General features: G+C 31.3%; 2 protein-coding genes across 5 annotated transcripts; both read right to left on the reverse strand.

Moving 5' to 3' along the window:
- Positions 1–1,047: 1,047 nt before the first annotated feature.
- Positions 1,048–6,404, reverse strand: LOC108322082 (subtilisin-like serine-protease S). The gene is made up of 11 exons (XM_017554055.2): positions 5,887–6,404; positions 5,691–5,785; positions 5,455–5,552; positions 5,165–5,323; positions 4,602–4,713; positions 3,978–4,506; positions 3,413–3,507; positions 3,074–3,316; positions 2,857–2,971; positions 2,548–2,731; positions 1,048–1,818 (listed from the first exon to the last, which is right to left on the reverse strand). The coding sequence occupies exons 1-11, from the start codon at positions 5,977–5,979 to the stop codon at positions 1,268–1,270; spliced, it is 2,274 nt and encodes a 757-aa protein (XP_017409544.1). The 5' UTR covers positions 5,980–6,404; the 3' UTR covers positions 1,048–1,267.
- A 4,282-nt stretch (positions 6,405–10,686) lies between these two features.
- Positions 10,687–13,933, reverse strand: LOC108335619 (cadmium-induced protein AS8). Of its 4 annotated transcripts, none has more exons than XM_017571679.2 (4): positions 13,854–13,933; positions 12,506–12,752; positions 12,069–12,269; positions 10,687–10,921 (listed from the first exon to the last, which is right to left on the reverse strand). In XM_017571679.2, the coding sequence occupies exons 2-4, from the start codon at positions 12,744–12,746 to the stop codon at positions 10,908–10,910; spliced, it is 456 nt and encodes a 151-aa protein (XP_017427168.1). In that variant the 5' UTR covers positions 12,747–12,752; positions 13,854–13,933; the 3' UTR covers positions 10,687–10,907. The 4 variants fall into 4 exon arrangements, with proteins under 4 accessions (XP_017427168.1, XP_017427151.1, XP_017427160.1 ...); XM_017571662.2 differs by lacking the exon at positions 13,854–13,933 and adding an exon at positions 13,703–13,845; XM_017571671.2 differs by lacking the exon at positions 13,854–13,933 and adding an exon at positions 13,649–13,835.
- Between the last annotated feature and the right edge of the window lie 6,656 nt (positions 13,934–20,589).

A 20,589-nucleotide genomic window follows, 5' to 3' on the forward strand; every position in this document is an offset into this window, starting at 1 on the left:
CTGAAAATATTATGATCTACCATATCATTTGTACAGCACACCAATTCATTCAGACAGTAACCAAATTAAGAACAAGCAATATGAAGAATCTTCTGTGACTAAAGACACTGGTTACTTTTATACAATGTTTCGTACCAGAAGGACACTCACTGTCACACTCACAATTATTCGCTGAGCATAAGAATGAGACCCACTTTTAATAATTTATGGTAATAATATAAAGTGCATTGAAAAGGACGTGGTAGTGCGTTTATAACATAACTTTATGAAATTTCTAGATAAAAAAACAAGATAGTGTTTCACTTTTAATATATCATATGTTTAAAATCTCATGACTTTTAAGGATAAAATTAAAAAAAAATTCTTACATCAAAATTTTGTTCTGACAAAAAGAGAGTTTCTAGCATTATTCTTCCCAGAAAGATATACAAGAAAAAATTAGTGGATGATGGGTCCGTTTTCTAAAATATTGCATTTGAGAAATAAGCAGGAGCTTTCAGACGAGGGGATGGACCAAATAGGTATAATAATTATGAGGAGAAGGGTTGATTTGAGAGCTGTGCCACACAAAATTGTGGAAACTGATATGGATACTATGACAGCAATGGTTTGCTGAAATGATGAAAAGGCTGTTCCTTCTACTGACCACCACTTATGCTTATCAGCCTTCTTTTCAATAATAAATGTTTACTTGAAAATAATTAAATCTAAATCTAAGTCTCACATTATATTTAAATGATAAAATTAAACATCATATATCCTAATGATATCCATTTATAAAAAATCTCATCAGAGTTAACAACGACAACAACACTATACCCACAACAATGATATAAGTAAATGCTACTCTTCACTTGAAAGTAAAGATACCATACCAAAGAGACTCACCTAAAAACAGTTAAACACCTTATACACCTATACTTCAGAATTTTTATTTTGAAAACTCCCCCTAAACTTCACCTTCTTTTTAAATATTTGAGCCACATAGCTCATCTCAGATGTCTGCATATGGAAGTGACTAACTTTTAAAGAAAGTGTAAGCGAATATGTTGCAACAACTGATAAATAAAGAATTTCATTGTAATTTAAATACAACATCTCTTTGGATACTTTGGTAACTGTTGCTTCTCCAAGCACACAATGAGCCTAATTTTGGAGCTATCATCTGTTGCATCAGGATTTCAATAGGAATCATTGTTCTGGTCACTAGAATTCTGAAAGCTCTTAAGCTAATACTGATATATACAAGCATTGCTATCTCACCAACCTATTTTATTCCAGGTGCAACCTGGACAACCAAAGGACTAGTGACTTGTGACCTCCCATTCCTCCATGACAAGAACCCAAATTTATATCCCTTTGAGGGAGCAGTTATTTTGAACTTCAGAGTGAAATTCATTTTTTGCCCAATTCTTGTAAAAATTAACTGGTTAGGTATAACACTGACTCTAACACCAGGTGGAGAAGACACTATAGCTTTATAAACACTTCTTGCTTTCCCAACATTAGTCACAATCCTAGTAACAGAAAAGTTATCTTTAAGATTTGGCACTGAAATAGATGGGTAGTTCAGGTCAGATGCTGTGTTGAATGCCCTATCACAGGTGCTGTTGTCTCTTGTAACTTGATGGAGTGACCTCTCATCATAACCTATTGAACACAGGAATGCAACATAATCTGCAGGCTCTGAGTCATAGATGAGACCAGGATCAAGAACTCTAGCAGGGTTTACAAACCCTGATCCGTAGTCAAATGCATTAGCTCTTCTTTGCTCTGGATCTGCAGTGATGGGTCTGTGGTGCTTATCCAGTATTGTAGCTGCATAAAGAATTCATAATTAGTCTCTCGAGTGGAACCAGAGAAGCCAGTGCACTGTAAGAAAGTTAACACTATCATTAGAAAGGTTAGCATAATCTTTTAATATTTCCAATATTCCCTTTATTATTGGGAGCTCCTGTTAAATAATGTGAGTTTCACCCTTGTTTAATGGCTTTCATTCAACACAATTTGTAATGTAAGAGTATGTTGGAAAAGGTGTAGTAGAGACTATACTACTAGCATTCTCTATGTATCATATTACTTCATTTGGTGATATAAAATATTATTCATAATGCTCACTTTCTAGATTTATAGACATTGACAATTGGAATTTAACCGAATATACCATCAATTTTATCTTTAAGTTGTACTCCTTCTCCTAAATAGTCCCCAACCTAAAAAAATTCTATAAATAATTCTCCAGGCATTAGAAATCAATTTAAGTAAACTTTTAAGTTTTTGAAAACCCTTTAATTGGTTCTTAAATGTTAATAAATCAATATAGGAACTAAACTGATGAATATTTAATACTTGAGTGAAGGGTTACCAATACTGCATTTTTTATTTTTTATTTTATTTCAGAGACTACTTAGGAGAAAATGTAATACAAATGAATGATTTACTCAAATTTAATCTACTATGCAGTTTTGTTTCAATTGGTCTGATTAAGAAGACTCTAAACATAGTTATATATAGGCCTCTGGAAAATGATATCAATTAGTGTATTACCAGTTGTCATGATGGCAGATTTGATAGCAGATGGAGACCATGAAGGATGGACAGCTTTGACTAAGGTTGCGATTCCTGTTATATGAGGACATGCCATGGAAGTTCCTGAGAGAATGTTGAACATGTTTCCAGCTGCTGGAGACCAAGCTGCAAGGATATTTAGACCTGGAGCTGTGACATCAGGCTGTGTAACAACAGAAACACAATCAGAACTCAAAAGTCAGAGAATGAAATAAAAAGTAGCAATGAGTATTATGAAGAAGCCAAATCGAGAATATAGAATTCAGTTGCTAGTAGTTAGAATGTCACCTTCAGAATTTCAGGGTTTAAAGAATTGGGACCTTTAGAGGAAAAAGCTGCTACACTTGGGGCAGGATGAGCTCCTAGAACAGTCTTTGCACCAAATATCCTTGACACAGGCTTACTGTTCAGTATATCACAGGATGAAATCTTAAACTTCGGAGAATGGAATTAGAACAATACTTTACAGAAATTCATTCTTTTTCATTCTTAATACAAAACAAACCGTGTAGTTTTGAGGTAGGATAGAATCTGTCCTCCTATCTTCTTTCCAACAATAGCTGAAGGGATCACAAATGGGATGGCAACATCTTGATCTCTCTCATCAATAAGTATCATGCCAACTCCACCAGCATCTTTCACTATCTTGCTCTTTTGCACCTTTGACTCCGTTGAACTCTCTGCATGTCTACACACCAGAACCTTGCCCTTGCTCTTTGTTTTATTCAAAGAACTTTCCAAACAGTAACTACAGAGGCCAATAAAAAGAAGGAAAACATAACTTAAGAGTCATATCTTTGCATTCATTCGTAGGTAGTTCTCACTTTTAAGTACCTTGCTTCACCTGGATTGATAAGAAGTGAAGTATCCTCCATTGGCTGCAGAAGCAGAAATTATCCTTGTGGAGGCATTCATTTCAAAGAGACTGAGACTTTCACCCTGTTTCAATTATGGAAAGCTAATCAGCTAGTAGTATACCAAAATGCTACCTTAAAAAAAAAAAAAAAAACCTTAAATATTCTTTTATTAAAATTATGGTATGGTGGAAGTACATTGGTAACACTTTTCTATAAACCCTGTTTGGAAATGCACTGGGATGGAATAAATCACGTCAAATTAACATTTGATGAAAAATTACAAGTTGTAGCTTCTTTCAGAGGTGATGGGCAACTAGACACGCTAAAAGAAATTTACTTTTAATTCGTTAATCATTATTTTTTTAAGCTTACTTGTCAGTGTTTTCCTTAAGTTTCATTCATTTTAACTCTAAGAATTTTCAAAAAAATCATATATTTTTAATCTCCAGAGACCGGCTAAAAATGTAGTGTTTTTTGTTGGTGTAAAAATATGTTTTTTTTTTTCAACTGGCAAGAATATATTTAAGCCAACAGTGAACAAGTTTTATTTACCATGATTTTGGCACCATTCCCCAATATGATATCAGAAGTGAAATCCCTATCAGTTGAGCTGGCAGCAACGGTGAGAATCCATGGAGCAAGGTTTGTGGCAGAAGCAGCACTCCCTTCATTTCCAGCTGATGCGACAACCAGCACCCCACGACTAGCCGCATGGAATGACCCCACAGAAATGGCATCACTGAAATAGTCTCCTTGAGGTGATTCAGCACCCAGTGAAAGAGACAAAATGTGAACCCCATCTCTTATGGCATCATCGAAGGCAGCTAGCAAGTCCACATCATAACAACCAGAATCCCAACATGTCTTGTACACAGCAATTCTGGCCATTGGTGCACCTCCTCTTGCTCCTCCAGCTGCCAATCCCTTGTAGTTCATGTTTGCCACATACCTCCCTGCTGCTATGGAGGCTGTATGGCTCCCATGACCAGTGCTATCCCTTGCAGATCTGTAGGAGATTTTCGCATCTGACTCTTCCTCAGCTTCGTATCCAATCCTGTAGTATCTGGCTCCTATCACTTTCCTATTGCACAAATTGTTAACCATGTACGATCAAAAAACCAACTTGAAAATAATTTCCTTGAAGTGAAAACGAAAAGATAGGGTTCAGCCACAAACCTGTTGCAAGATGAGGCATTGAATGCTTCCCCTGATTGGCATTTGCCCTTCCAGCCTGGTGGCACTGCAGGCATGTCGGTGTCACTGAAGCTAGGGGACTCAGGCCAAATTCCTGAGTGAATAGTGAATAGTGAATGTGAATATGACCCATTATCAATCTCATTCATTATCAAGATCCAAGTCCTTTATTGCATATTAGGAATAATAGCCAGTTGTTCAGTAAAAGTGAAGAGACTAACAGGAGATGAATAAAACATATCTAGGTTTTATTTTAGCTCCTTACAAAAAGTGCTTTAGTTAACTAAAAGAGTTCACTGAAGAATTTGACTACAACAGCAATGCCATTGTGTAATTTCCAACGTTATTAATTATGCTTTCCTTATGCCTGCTACTGCTAAAAGAAGGGGAATAAAGGGACTGATACTCTGCCACTCTAAAGTAATAAATGAAGCGTGGAAAGGGAGATTCTATGAACCGAAGAATATATGCAATTATGCTTCATAGAAATAATCAACTTATTTATCATCAAGGATATCTTTCAGGAAAATGGTAAGGCTGCTAACCAGTATCTATGAAACCAATGATGATATTTGCTTGGTTTCTGATGGAGTAACCAAGAGTCTCCATGGTTTGATCATCCAGAAGTCCCATGAAATCCCAGGAATGAGTTGTGTGCAGCTTTCTTTTAGAATTGGGAAAAACAGAAACCACTCCTGGCATTTCTGGTTAAATTTGAACACCCAAGTCACAGGGCCATTAGAATTAGCACCACGGGTTATGTTGGACAATTTTGGAAATTAAGAAGTTGAGAAAAAGAAAAGAAAATGCAACAGCAAAACTTCCTCTGACATACTTGAAATTTGGGAAGCCTGTTCATCACTGAGTTTGGCTGCAAAGCCTCTGAAAGCATGTTTGTAGCTGTAAACATGAGAGACTCGGGCTTGTTCAATGCTGTCAAAACATTACAATGAGGGGAAAAAATGTGAAAACCATTTACTTAAAAACAAGGGGGTGATAAAGAAAACGCAACTAACTGAAAGACTTGCAGAAAATTTTCCAAAAAATGAAAAACGTGGTCTTAGCTCTGACCTTCCACTGTGAACAGCAGCAAGAATTTGATGATTTTCCCTAAGAACGTCATCTGGGTGTTCCCCAGTTTTGCTTCCCATGTACACTACATAAACCTGCCATCCAATCCATATTCCACAGTTCACTTAAGAATCCATAAATCTACTGATCACCATAACCAAAAATGCCACACAAAATCACCACCGTTAGAATTTACCTTGGTAGAGAAGCAAAAGCTAACTTTCGCAACAAGCACAGCCAGAAACAGGAAAAACAAAGCACTGCTTGTGGCATAACCAGAAGAAGACATTGTTAAAGTCTCAACCTTTGGTTACTAAAAGCAGTGTATATATCAGCATACAGTGACAGCAAGAAGAAGTATATAGGACATTAACCAATTCAAGATTCTGAGAATGGAAAAAGGATGATAATAATAAAAAATAAAAGAAAGCCTTGATAGAAAGAAAAGAAGGTTAGGAAGAATCATGGTTGAGGTATCGTCATGATATTGGTGTGTGACATGTGGTAATGTTGAACGAAATTTGTTTTATATAACAACAAAAAGAGGGTAATGAAATGAGGAAACATGGAGTAATAGTAGCAGTGGTGGTGGGAATTAGTGGATAAAGGGAGTTTTAAGATGATGAGTATGAGAGAGAGAGAGAGAGAGAGAGAGAGAGAGAAAAGACAAGGAGAGAAAGAGACTAATGCTCCTGTAACAATGGCAAGCAATCACAAAGCATATTCCAGTTTTTGGTGTCTACTCAAATGTCAATATGACCCTCTTATTCCGGAGACTGTTAAAAGCAATGTAATTCACACTCAAGCTTAGTGGAGCCAAGGTGGCTCAAGGAGCATGTGACCTTCCTTATGTGTTCATTCACCATTTTTATTACACAAAAACCAGAAAAAAAAATGGTATCTTATCTGATCTAATCTAATTAATAGGTAATGATGCTGTGAAATCTGTCATTTGCAGAGTGTTCTGTCAATAAATAATTGAAGTGGTATATGTCCCAAATCCCAATGCCCAATTGTGAGATTCTTACTATACTTTTTTAAATTGAAAAAAGAAAAAGATTCTCAAGTAATATTACTATAAAAACTTTCTCATGTATCATGCACTAAAATGATGGATGCACTTGGAATTTTTGGACATCATAATCACCCAACTGTTGAAAGCAGAAGAGACAAATACGCCTTCATTTATAACCAACAAAAAGAGCGTTCATGAAGACAAATAATGCCTTCACGCCAATGACAGCCAAACACCAACCAAGGTAACTCTTCTTTTACATCAAATATATTCTCAATATCGTACAATTACAGGTCAAAATATAAACATAAAAAATTAAGCTCAGTTCAGAATCTAAATTTTTTCAATTTCGTCTTTCTTTTTGTAGATTATAGATATTTCTCACTTATTTTAATGATCAAGACTGATAAACAGAACCTTCAACTCAAACCCAAGTCATATAATAATAAGATTTTATAAAATTAACTTAAGAAAAAAATGTAAAAAAAAAAAACTTTATCTTTTTAGTGTGCCTCTTTTGACTGAGCAGAAGATACACAGTGCGATGCAGAGGAACTTTACCGTTACCTGCATCATTGTAATGGAAAATTTCAGAGGCTAAAGTCAACTTTCTGATAGATGTATGGTATGCTCTCTCACTTATCTTCACTTAATGATAAAAAATGATTAGCTCACTGGCAGATGCATCATCAATTACCATCATTATCATCTATTTCCCTCAGTACCAGAAAACACAATAATTACTTTCATCAGGGAAACAATAAAAAATTACCTTAATCATCTTAGTACCAACATTTCCACCATAGTCATGTAATTTCCGGAATCTTAAATCACATCATTGCATATTATATTCCCAAAGCTCATGTTTTTATCCAAAGTTTAAACTTATGTGGCCGACAGGTATTTAAAAGAATTTAACTTTTCCAGGCCGGGCTTACAATCTTACTGTTCTTCTTTACCCTCATAATAACAATGTAATTATGCATACTTATATAAGTACAAAATTGTATCTTATCTTAATCTTACCATTATGAATGTTAAAGAATCAATTACTTTCTCTCTTAGGATATTAGGACAACCTTAACTCTGTTCTTTTTTATGAACAACTTTGTCATGTGCAAGCCAGCTAGCTAGTACTTACATATTTTACCAATTCAATTTTTATCCCACAGATGATCATTGAATACAGGTTATCATGAACATGAACATGATGGTGTGTTATGATTCTCCAATCATGTGATATACATTTTTTCTCCCGACTAAATATATATCTATATAAATTACCAAGTGCATAAATTTGTTATCAGTTTTTTTATTTTTTTTCTTCTAACAGTTGTATTTGATCTGGCTTAGATTATTCAGACTCCCCATGTGCATCTAAATTTTGGTTGTCTTAAATTATACAAGCAAGAGGGAACAAATAACACTTGTAATTCTAAATTATATATATAATTCATGACTAATGTAAAATTAAAAAATAAGATTTAATTATGTCACTCTCATATATGTGTAGGTAATCAAATATTAATGGACACCACGTGTAAACAAGATTTAGATTTATGTATTGATTAACTTTTGTTTTATGGGAAATGAAATCTTACAGGTAGTCACCATGATAGAAAGTGTTGACGATAATGGAAAATGCACCCAAACCCTATCCTTACATTTGTTACATTATTAATTCATTATATTTTTGTGTTTTTCTTGCATCCCATTAATCATAGGCATAACTTTTTGGTTTAGTATGATGTTGTTTAGCACATGAGCTTAGAGAGAAAGCATAAAAAGGAGTTTATGTAGTGAGGTCTTAGACTTGGATGTATGATGACAAAAGGAGGAGGATCATTTTTATCATAACAAGAATCTACATCTTATTATGAGAAAGTGACTCAATAATATAATAACTTATTCAGGTAAATGCACTAGTGTGCAGAATCACACATGCAGTTCCTATATTTAAACAACTTCATCACAGTATGAAAATTATTTATATGGCAAAGGTTGAATATATATATATATATATATATATATATATATATATATATATATATATATATATATTACAATGCATTTAATAACAATAAAAATCTATTAAAAGTAAATATAGTTTTGGTCAACTTTATAGGTGAGAAAACAGGTCATCCGCGTCTATTTCAGCTGTTCAATAATTATTATTATTCTCATGGCAAACCTGTCAATTACAATTTTATTTTTAAAAAATACAATAAAAATGAAATAAAAAAAATTATTTAAATTACTTTTATATCTTGACTTGAGTTTAATAAAAAATAATTATTTTTACATATTAAAATTTATTATAATTAATAATTGAAAATGTATCTTTTAATTCATATTATAAAAGAAAAAAGTAATTTTTAAATTAATTTTTATTTTAAATTTAATTTTGAAAAAGTGAATTAATGAATTAAAAAATTAAACTGGACCATCAAATCTGCGGACTAACAAGTCCACCAATCTGTTGGTGCAACTGTGATTGTCATCCTATTCCACTTTGTTTAATCATGATAAAGTTTATCTGTTGAGAATCTTAAATATATATATATATATATATATATATATATATATATATATATAATAGCATATTGAAAAGAATATTAAAAGTCTTTATCTTGATTTTATATTTTTTACTTTATTATCAGATTCTTTTGACTGCTAAAGTGGGATATAGTGAGAAATAAGGACGAATATTGCATTTTAATTCGGAGAAAATTCATCATTTTAATTCTTGAGGAGGATATATATATATATAACATAAGGAAATGAGACATATTACTACTGAGATTAAACATATTCAGTCAATTACTGGGAGTAATGATTCAAATCAAAGGAATCAACCAACTGTACACTTGAGAATCATAATTGACAACCCACTCAAAAACCGAGATGTTAATTTTTCCATCAAATTCATTTAGAGATGTTTACTAATAAGACAAAATTCACTAATGAGAAAACTGAAGAGATTTTTATCCATTCAAAGAAACTATCTATAGGAATTTTTCATATTCTTTTAATAGAAATTTAGGTGATAAATTCAATGCAGGAATATCCAACCATAACGTTAAAAGTTTTGAAATAATTATGCATCAATAATAATGATATGGTCAATGTTTTATCACAATACATTATTATAGTTTTAAACTCTTTAGTTCAAACTGTCGGTGATAGTTTGACTGCTCCTAATGTCAAATTATTCAAATTGAGAATGTTTTGACTATATGTGGAAGATAAAAATAAAAATTTGAATTCTCACGTGAAAAATAATACTAATGAAAAAATAGGAATAATAATTGTTATTTATTTTAAAGAGGATAGGATGTCTATGGAATTCTAAATCAGATGAGGAAAAAATAAATAAAAGAGAAAAATAATATTGCCAAAGAAATAGTAATAACTTAGTAAAGTTTGACATAAATTGTATTATCTAGAAAGTTTTGAATTAACATAGAGTGTATTGAGGTCATTTTCAATCAACATTTCATATCTTATTTCGTTGACTTTATTCTATGAACTAAGTTACCCAAAGGTTGTAATATCCCAAATTTACTAAAAATGCACTATTTTATTTTAGCTTAACCTATAAGTTGTTTGGATAGAAGAATAAGCTTGTTAATATATTATATGTTTTGTTTGAATATAAGATTAGGGAAAAGAGATTGTTGTGTACTCCTTTCCCACCACACTCTCTGCATAAGGGGAACTTAAATTTCTCATTTTTCTTTTTATAATAATGAAAGGTTTCTTTAGGGAATTCTTATATTAAGTTTCTCATTATACTCATGTATAATTTATTATCTAAATTTGAAAGTGAGATAATTATGTTGTATAACTTTTTACTTCATCGTGTATAATTATACTGCTATTAAATACTTTAATTTAAAATTGTAAACGATAATTTTTTCTATATTTTAAAAAAATATCTCCGTCACACCTGGGCAAAATACTAGTGTTACTGCAAGGAAATTATGTTTTTGTTTCTCTAAGTTGGATGAGGTTAGGAGATCTTAATATGTTTTTGTTAGGTGCAACTTTGTGGAAAAAAAGAAGCATTTTAAAAGAATATAAAATACAGCTGAATTTGGAACGAGACATAGAGTAGAACAAAAGGCTATATCTCATCTATTTACAGTGAAAATAAGATCTTCGGTTCCGAGTCAACAAAATGTAAATGAGAAGCACAGAAGTCAATAATCTTTTCCTGCAAAATAAGAGATGCAAACGTCAAGTTCACTTCCTTCAGCAAGTAATGAAATGACGCATTGAATGAGAGTAATGCAAGGATCTTCCACAACTCTAGACTTATGCACATATGAACTACTTTCTCTCAAACTAATTGCTTTAAGAGGACATCATCTGCTACATCATGCACTTCTCATTCTCTAACTTAAACTGTTTCAGCATGAAGAATTCATCTTAAAGAAACCAAACTTTCAGATGTCATTCTCAACAGCCTTAGCTCACACATCCAGAGGAATAAAATCTTTGGGATGATATCAGAATGGGCCAACAAGGAAAACTAAAAATTGGAATCAGATGCGAGATCAGTTTAGAACAGTTGATAATAATTAGCTTTACATAAGGCATGAGTTTACAGTTGGGAAACCTCTGCTTGCTGTCTATAAGTTGGTAATCTACATTTCATATTTGGCACATCACCAGAAAACAAAGTACCAAAGTAGAGGCATTTCTCATGATTATGGTTTCGACCTTCTCTCTAGCTTGGGTTCAAGCTCATTAAATAAGAAAACCATTAGATAAAAGGCCTTTTGTCTGATGACAAATGTTTCCTAACATTACCATATAAAATCACACAACATGAATTTGAGAGACGTGCATCAATTTTGTTAGATTCTCATTACTGGCAAACTGCCTGTGTTTTTATTGACCAATTACTTAAAATTTGACCCACCCACTAACTTGTTCGAAATATTTTTGGGGGAGGTAGCTAAGCTAATGGTCCTTTGGGGCAGCTTCAACCTAGAATTGAATCACAGCCAGGAAGCTTTCCCTTACCTTTTGGCTGCTATCTCCTTCATTCAAGGTCAAAGACCTCCTTTCTACAAACCAAAAGAATTCATATTCTATAGGATGGGCTTAATTGCTTGAAGACACTAAGGTAGAATTCAAAGGAATTTCTGATATTCCCAAACCAAATAATGCGTTAACCATGTCATGTTTGGAGGGATAGTCCAGGAATTTGAGAATTCAGAGTTAAACCATAAATTCGTTTAGGAAATTTAAATCAGTAACTCAATCTAGCTAGCAAACAGGTGGAGGAATGCACAAAACCCTATGAAAACACGAGGAAGAAATTTTACATTGAAATAAAGATAAATGCAACAAACCTTTATGAGAGCAGAACAACTGGTTATGGAATGTTTGCATACTTCTACGAGCAGAAGAAGTAATCAAAGACAAGTTCTTCTTCGTGTCAAAGAAGTCAATTCCTTTGATTGATAAATGCCTTTGCCTAAATTCAAACAATTTTCCACTGGCTTCTCTTTGCAAGTCAGAAATACAAGGTAAATTTCTCATCCAGCTAACCCCTGCAATATTAAAATAAGTTGTATCAAATCTGCATGGGTTTAAGAATGAAGACTCTGCATGAGTTTAAGAATGAAGGCTTGGAAGTCCAACATTCTCACAGAACATGAACTTTGTATCCGCTGTTTGAGAAAAACAGTTCCTGATTACCCCAAAATGCATACAAAAACTGACTTAACTTGTATAAGTGACACTTTAAGATAGCAATCAATGCCTTCACTTAGTAACAGAGATTTACCATTATAAGGAGCTACAAAGACAAAGTGAGCAGGGAGCCCAACTCCAACACCAGCAAAAGTGATGCCTACATTGAATCCAATGCCACAGCCAGCTCCAACATAGCCTATCACTTCAGGACCAAACCCAGGTCCCCATCCAACACCACAACCAACGCCCACACCCATTCCCCAAAACGCTCCATAAGTTGGATGAACAGGGTTCCATCTTTCGTACCTTCTAAACAATCCTTTTATAATCATTAGGACCTGAGAACATTGATAAATAAATAAGAAATACCTCAGAAAACAAAAAGTTCGTTGAAGCGCCTAAACCTGCAGTCATCTCGCAAACTATAATAAAAGTTTATCATGACATGAGTCAGCATAAATGAATGGAGGAAAGAATCAATAGATATTTGACACAGCCAATTATCCATAGTGATCTAACAAAATGTCATTAAACTGTATTACAATCATCAACATTGTGTTTCTAAACTACCCAACAGACTAGAACTTGCTTTTCGACTTAAGAGCCTGAAACATATATCTTTGCAGTAACAACAGCCTCTTAAAACCATTTTGTGCCACCACCAAAATTCTTAGTATAGAACACATTTTGATTAGGTTGAAAAATAGTCAGAGAGAACCAGTAAACAGGGAATGTATCGGACAATACATGTGGATAACGCCAATTGCAGAAAATATCCTTATAAGGCCAGCTAGAAGTTTGCATTGGACGCTAGAAGCATCATAATTCTCTACACACTTAAGAAGGATCATAAACTCATAATTCATAATTAATTCTTGGATGGTAATCCACAGTGGTTTCCAATCTCAATGACAACTATAAACACCGTCATCAAACCCAATTAGCCAAACTTCATCTTTCTTGGATATCTATCAATGCATATATACTATCCCACCCTCATGACCATAACAAACACTAACAAGAGATGACAGTTTCATGGTTTCTCTTACATACATATATCCATATAAAGAAATCTCAAGAATTAAACCAATAAAAAAACAAAAATCAGTGAAGCCTACAAAAGGAGATTTGGTTTTCTTCCATTCAGCCACCATCCCTATAACAGCAAACAATCGAAACAGATTGCTGAACACTCAGCAGGGTAAAGAGTTAACAAACAGTGTGATTCACTAACTACGATAATGCGCCGAACACGATTTTCCAAGTGTTTAACGGTGAAACCAGGAACCTGAAAGTTGGGAGAAGAACCATAGAAGATTCTGGATTATAGGGCGAATCCAAATTCGACAGTTGGCGAAGAGAAAGAAACAAAGAGAACAAAGCACTAACAGGATAAGATAGTAGCAAAAGCACGTTGTGATTACATTACATTACATTACCTAAATTGTGGTGTGAATCAGTGAAGTCAAGACAAGAACACAGTATGGGGTTTTCTTATCTTATTGGCACCACAACATCATTATTTTTAATTGAAACAAACTTATAAGATATCAAATAAAAATATTTAAAACATATAAATAATGTTAGCCCGAATAAATAAGTAAAATATGTATGTAGTTTATGTTTAATAAAAATAATAATTTAAAAATGTTTCCTCCAAAGTCTTTTTTTTATGAAAAACAGATTGTGTAGAACTGAAAACAATATAGACAAATTTCAACAAATGTAATTACACTTCAGTTAGGTATTGAATAATGTGCAAAGAAACAATGATTGACGTTTAAGATGTGTTAAAGCCATAATTAAGTTTAGTTTAATTCTTTATCAATGAAAAAATAGAAACAAGAAAACAAAAGGGAAATTACGGTCTAGCATGAGAAATTGATGTAGTTAGCATAAGATTTCTCAAACTTGTATCAGAAAACTGGAAAATAAAGAAAGAAGTTTGAGCATGAACTTCATTCTTTGCTAGCCAAATCACCCGAGAGAGAGAATATGCGTGCTGAAAAAGTTGAAAAAGAAGAGCAAGTCATTTAAAAACAAAATAATGTTTAATATCTAGAATTAATCTTATTATTTTCTACATTTTGTTAATTACTGGTTTATTTAAAAATATTTTAATTAAATTAAATTGATTTGTATAAAAAAATTGATTTTTTTTTAAAATAATTGAACTACATCGTTAAATTACTGGTCTTATTTTGTCACAATCATTTTGGGTCAGTGTGGATTGAGAAGAATTCATAGTTGAACCCATCCACACACAAAATTACAAAGTAAAAAATCAACTTTTTTTTCCTTTATTTTGTTACATTTTGTCTATGATTATTTTTACAAAAATAGACCACTAACTCTCGCTTAGTTTTCTAGTTCTATACCCTAAAATTTGCTTGAAACCTTCCGTACTCATTTGATTATATCATTTCAGTTTCTACTTTCTGCACCCTCATACTTACTAACTGTACTCTAAAAGTTGTACTATATTTCATTTGACTTTTGACCTTTTAAAAAAAAATCCAAAACAAGTTTTCTAGGCAGTTTTAAAAACAAACTTTCTAAAACATACTAGTATTTGAATTCGGCAATACTCTGGATTTTCAAAATTAGGTTTAATTAGTAATTTACTGTCTATATTTTTATATTTTTTATTAGTTTTGATATTTATATTTGTTTTTATTTAATTAAGTTTTAGTATTTATTAAATAAAGTTGATATAGTTATTTACCGTTAATGCCTGAAAGTATTATATGTTAAAATTTAGATTATCTTTTACTTGAAAGAGTGTGATATATCAAAATAAGAGTGTTTTAAATTACAAGATGATCTTGATTTTCATATGTGACATATTTAAATTACATGTAATGCTTTCAAATAATGTTGATATTAATTTAATGAAATGAGTCATATTGAATATAGTTAATAAATATTGAAATTAAATTGAGTAAAAAATAAATATAAAATCAAAACGAATGAAAGACTTAAATATAGACACCAAATTATTAATTAAATATTAAAATTATAATATATTTATTGTATAATTTAATTTTATGAAAATATAATTATAATGAATATTTTTAATAAATCAATACTAAATATGAATAATAAATAAGTAAATAAAAACATATAAATTATAAATAATAGAGATGAGTAGTTCACATTAGTGTTCACGCTTCTTCTTAAAATACAATTAAATAAAGTAAAATAATTAAATAAATTCAAAATAATTATTGGAATTATACTTTTGAATTTTATTTAGTTAAAAATACCCAAAATCATTTTAAATATTCTTAATATTAATAGGTTTTCCTTCTCTTTTAATTCTAAAATTTGATTTTGCGTCCGCTCCTACTTATCTCACCACATTAAACCTTTCTTATTCCAATATGAAACTTTTATTGTTGGAATATGCATTTATTCATTCTGTCAAAAATAATCTACAATAAAAATATAAAATATAAAGTATCATTTAATTATTCAAAATGACATATTGAAGACATTTATTTACATTTTATTAATATTAGTGAATAATATTTACTTAATAATTATGAAAAATAATTGATTATCTCTATAAATCACATTGTCATAAACACAACAATATATACTTATGACTCCATAAATATTAACTATAAAATATTTAATTAATATAAATAAACACAATAATATATAGTTATAATTCAATAAATGGTATAATTAATCCGACATAGTATTCTTGGATATCATTAATCAAACATAGTATTATTGGATATCAACATCTTTAGTTCTAGGGAAACCTGTGAAGGTGCGTGAATTTTTGTTGTGGATAAGGTTCTTCATACCAACTTGGCATCATATCCTTGACAATGGAGTACTGCAATAACTCCAAAAAATATTATTCCAATTATAGATTGTAAAGTATAAGATACTATATCAATTTCTCAAATATATCACTTTCCATCTCTAGCTAGATCAATAAATAAGCATTTTCAGTCCAAATCCATTTAATATTTTATTTGTTTTATTATTTTTCTAACATATTCTATTTTGTTTTCTGAAATTTTCTTACGACAACATAGTAAATATACTTAATAATACTTAAATTAATTTTGAGTCATAATTTTTATTTTAAATAATATCTATTCTTATTACAAAAAATTGAATGAAAATTAATTAAACCCAAAAAGGTAAAACTTAATACATATGACATAATATCTAACTATTTCAAAAAGAGATAGTTTGTAGTGATTCTATATAGAGTTCATGTCAAATTGTTTTTTTTTTTTCAAATTATAGATGAAAAGTAAACATGGATATCATAAGCTAACTTAACAGGATCTGACTTAAATATTATTTTTATTTTTTAAAATATAATATACTTGTGATCATCACGTGTGGCAAACGTCATGAAAAAAGTTGGTCATTGGATGAGAAAAAAATGAAGAATAATTATAATATGTTCTCTTTCTTTTATTAATATCAAACACACACCAAATTAGGAATACCATGTTCTCTCTTCTAACCATCAATTAATATGTATATTTCCATAGTACAGTTTAAATAAACTGAGAGTTCCTTTTCATCTCATGTCTGATCATTTGTTGAAGGAAAAAAATGTTTGTTGAGCAAAAGGAAATTAAACTAAAAATTTAGATACCAGTAAAATATGGGAGTCACATTAGACAGAAAATGTATCCTAAATAGCCCAGCGTTTATGAACATACCAAAAACAAAGAGAATTGTCTTTGTTAATTATTGTTTATACCATCACCATGCTTTCATAACAGTACTCACACTAATTAAATAAGATTTATAGTCATTGATAATATTTAAACCTGCTTCTATCTGATTGTGATACAATCATACTTAAAAGAGTAGAATAATGTATTTATACATTATCAAGTGTGAGAAAACAACACTATATTATAATATGAAAATAATTTCATATGATAATTAATTGTTTTTATCTGATATATTTTGCATTTGAATGAAAAATCGCTATTACCAACATAACCAACAGAATGGATACTTTGATATTATCGATTATTGAAATTTGTTGATAATATTTGAAATTTGTCAATAAATTTAAATTATCGATGATTTATTGATAAAAGAATTTTGTCAGTAGAATTTTAATTGGTAAATTTTATTAAAAATTACTTTGTTATGTTGATAATTATTAACGGAATGTTTTATTGATAAAAATTTGTTTGTAATTATCGATAGAAAAAAAATGTTTACAATATTTTTTGTAATTACTGACAAAACATTTGTTAATAATATCCTCGATAATTATTGACCAAAAAATTTGTCAATAAATACTAAGATTTGATTCATTTTTTTCCTCCTCTCTCTTCATCTTCTTTTATTTTTTAGTTTTCTTTAATTTTGTTACCAACAGAGTACTGTTAGATAAACAACCACCACTCTAACCAATTTATTTGAAAGAATGAAAATCACATATGAAACCATCATGTGAAGGAGGAAGAAACCCCATGGGGACAATGTTTGTTGCTTTGTTCTCAATAAAGTGAGGTTTTTTCACAATTCTCAAATTTGAGAGAGAAAGAGAAGGAAGAAAGGGGTGTCACTGTCGGTGATACTCCCAATCGCACTGTCGCATCGACATCATAGGGACTCATCAGAGAATTTGAAACGCACCATAGAAGGGAAAGAATAAAATATCGTAGGTGATGTTGATGGCCTATCTGATCTTTGACATGGTGAGCTCAGTCGATGGACAGAAATAGTCACAACGAGTCCTTAAGTTTACGCTTTGGAAAAGATATATGTTGATGTTGAACACAAGATTTGTGTAGAAAATTTTTTGCTCTTTTTACTGACGAATTATTTCGTAAGTGATACGTATTTCATTTAACGACGAATTTTATTAACAAAAAAATATGTCGATAGATGAAGAAAGAGATATATGTTGACACTAAATGTGAGATTTGGACAGAAAATATGTCTCTCATTTTATCCACGATTTATCGACTAATTATTTTATCGGTAGTACATATTTCATTTATTGATAAAGAAAATAGATTGATAAATGAAATATGTATTACCGACAAATTTTTTACCGATAAAAAAATTTGTCAATAAAATTCATAAATAATTAAAATTTTAAAATTTATTAATAAAATCTATCTATAATTTAAATTTATTAACGTATTTATTTTTATCAACAAAAATTTCGTCAATAATTCTATGAATATTTTAATATAAAAAATATTACAAGTAATGTCATTTTTTTCATTTCTTTTAAACCAACAAATTCTTTAGATACTAACTAAACAATAACATATAGCATATGGCATTAACATGCAAGTTCATGTGTACACAAAAAACCATCGATTACATATATTGTTAGATAATTTGTTAGCATATAGTTCTAATCCATCTTATATATAATAGATGGAGGCATTGTATTTTATCACATATGGGGTGCCACGTCAAAGAATTAGCTTCCGAAATGGGTTGCCACTTTGAAGCATAAATAGGTGAAGGACATGAAAAAAAGGTTATGCCTATTCTTGCCTTTCCTCATCAAGAATGTTGTGCCACTTCTTTATAGAACAAACTTTCCCGAATCTACATAAACATTCATCTTGTATTTTTAATTGAACAATCCAAAAACATTATGGATTGAGTAATTTAGAACTTTTCCAGATTAATCAATCCCATAGGGGAAAAAATGCTACGTTTTGCTATATAATTTCCATAAAACCCAAAACTACCAACATTTTTGCTCTCTCGCTCTCTCTATTCGTGTTGTTAACTTGTTGTGCAGGTAGTATTCACGGGGGTGCAGGAAGAAAAAACCAAAACAAGAAATCACACTTATGGATGACCAAAGGCCCAAAGTTCATTCATCTGAACTTCATTGCAGAAAATAAAACAAAAAATGCAACAAATCATGAAAATAAAACCTTAGCCTTCGGCTTTAGCTTCCTTAAATTCATCCACTGCATAAAAATTAGATTAACTTAAATGAACCATGAATATGTTGATGAATTTCTAAGAAAGCCTTCATCCATGTAACAGTCTTAACACGACTCAATAAGTACGAGCAAGCATTCCTACACCTAAGATTCTGCAATTTTTACACTGAATCTTCTTTCAATACAATAATGTGGGGGGTGCCAAACTTAATCTTGGGAGTGGCCCAATGAAACAAAATTTAATCAAATTGCACCAAAAGTTAGCTTTTTGTGTAAGAACTAGAATTGACGAAGGGATTGGTAGCCTATGAGTAAACAGTGGAGAGGTTAACACGTGCAAATTTATGCCTATATTGAATGGCTAATATCTTTAAGTTTCATAGGCACTTAGTAGGGTACCCAATAAAAAAAGAAATTACAAGTACAAGAACAAAATATTCGGCATTTGAACATAGCCTTTGCAGAATCGATTTCCTTGGATGTACGATTTTGCAGCATTTCCGTTTCTTCTCTTTAAACAGATTGGTACATGAACAATTTAAATCTTGTTCCTCCAAAGACAACCAATGGAACAAACAAAATAAAGTAACTTATCTAATGTCTTCCTCTTTGTTCAAAGAACAATTCAGGCACACATTTTTTCTTTCTTTCTCTTTTTTTTTTCCCATCATTTTCACCCTTTCCTGACATTCCCATCATCATCACTAAATCAAATGAAGCTGAATATTCACTTTACCCTTATTTCGATTTCGTTCACCTCCCTCTCCAACCCCTTCCCCACATGTGACATAAATCAAGAAACAGTTTTTCTGAAAGCTAGATCCATCCCATCTAACAAAACCTTTTCTTTTTTGTTTTTGGCTCAAACCTATCATAACCTTAATCGTATTCATCTTCCCTTTTCAATCTTACCCCAAAATGAGATTCCAATTTCATATTTCTAATTCAAGTGTTTAGCCGTTAATCAGTAGAGTGTTCCCTTAAGCACAAGCAAACCCCCTACACCACTTTACTTGCTTTGGTAACGTTACTTTTCAAGGTGCCACTACCACAATTGGGTAAGAATTAACCCCATAAATATACACGAATCATTCACCAAGGTGAGATTCTACACGAAAATGAGAGAGAAATGAACTGATTTAATGTATATAGGAACTAAAAGTTATATGATAAACAGTATTTGCACAAGACAGCCCACTTGTGTCTCTTCTTTTAACATGGGTAAATAATGGTTTTATTCTGGAGCAAGAAATCAAAA

The sequence above is a fragment of the Vigna angularis genome, chromosome 1 (assembly GCF_016808095.1).
Source record: "Vigna angularis cultivar LongXiaoDou No.4 chromosome 1, ASM1680809v1, whole genome shotgun sequence".
Lineage (NCBI taxonomy): Eukaryota > Viridiplantae > Streptophyta > Magnoliopsida > Fabales > Fabaceae > Vigna > Vigna angularis.

What these genes read in the sequence shown, in the direction of transcription:
- LOC108335619 (XM_017571653.2), bottom strand. Translation starts at nt 13,568, where the DNA reads ATGGTGGCTGAATGGAAGAAAACCAAATCTCCTTTT. An exon ending in AGAAAACCAAATCTCCTTTT is followed by an intron (nt 12,753 to 13,532) that starts GTAGGCTTCACT and finishes CAATGTTCTCAG; the next exon opens with GTCCTAATGATTATAAAAGG. An exon ending in CTTTGTAGCTCCTTATAATG is followed by an intron (nt 12,270 to 12,505) that starts GTAAATCTCTGT and finishes TTAATATTGCAG; the next exon opens with GGGTTAGCTGGATGAGAAAT.
- LOC108322082 (XM_017554055.2), bottom strand. Translation starts at nt 5,979, where the DNA reads ATGTCTTCTTCTGGTTATGCCACAAGCAGTGCTTTGTTTTTCCTGTTT. An exon ending in CATTGGTTTCATAGATACTG is followed by an intron (nt 4,714 to 5,164) that starts GTTAGCAGCCTT and finishes CTATTCACTCAG; the next exon opens with GAATTTGGCCTGAGTCCCCT. An exon ending in ATCTGCCATCATGACAACTG is followed by an intron (nt 1,819 to 2,547) that starts GTAATACACTAA and finishes TTCTTTATGCAG; the next exon opens with CTACAATACTGGATAAGCAC.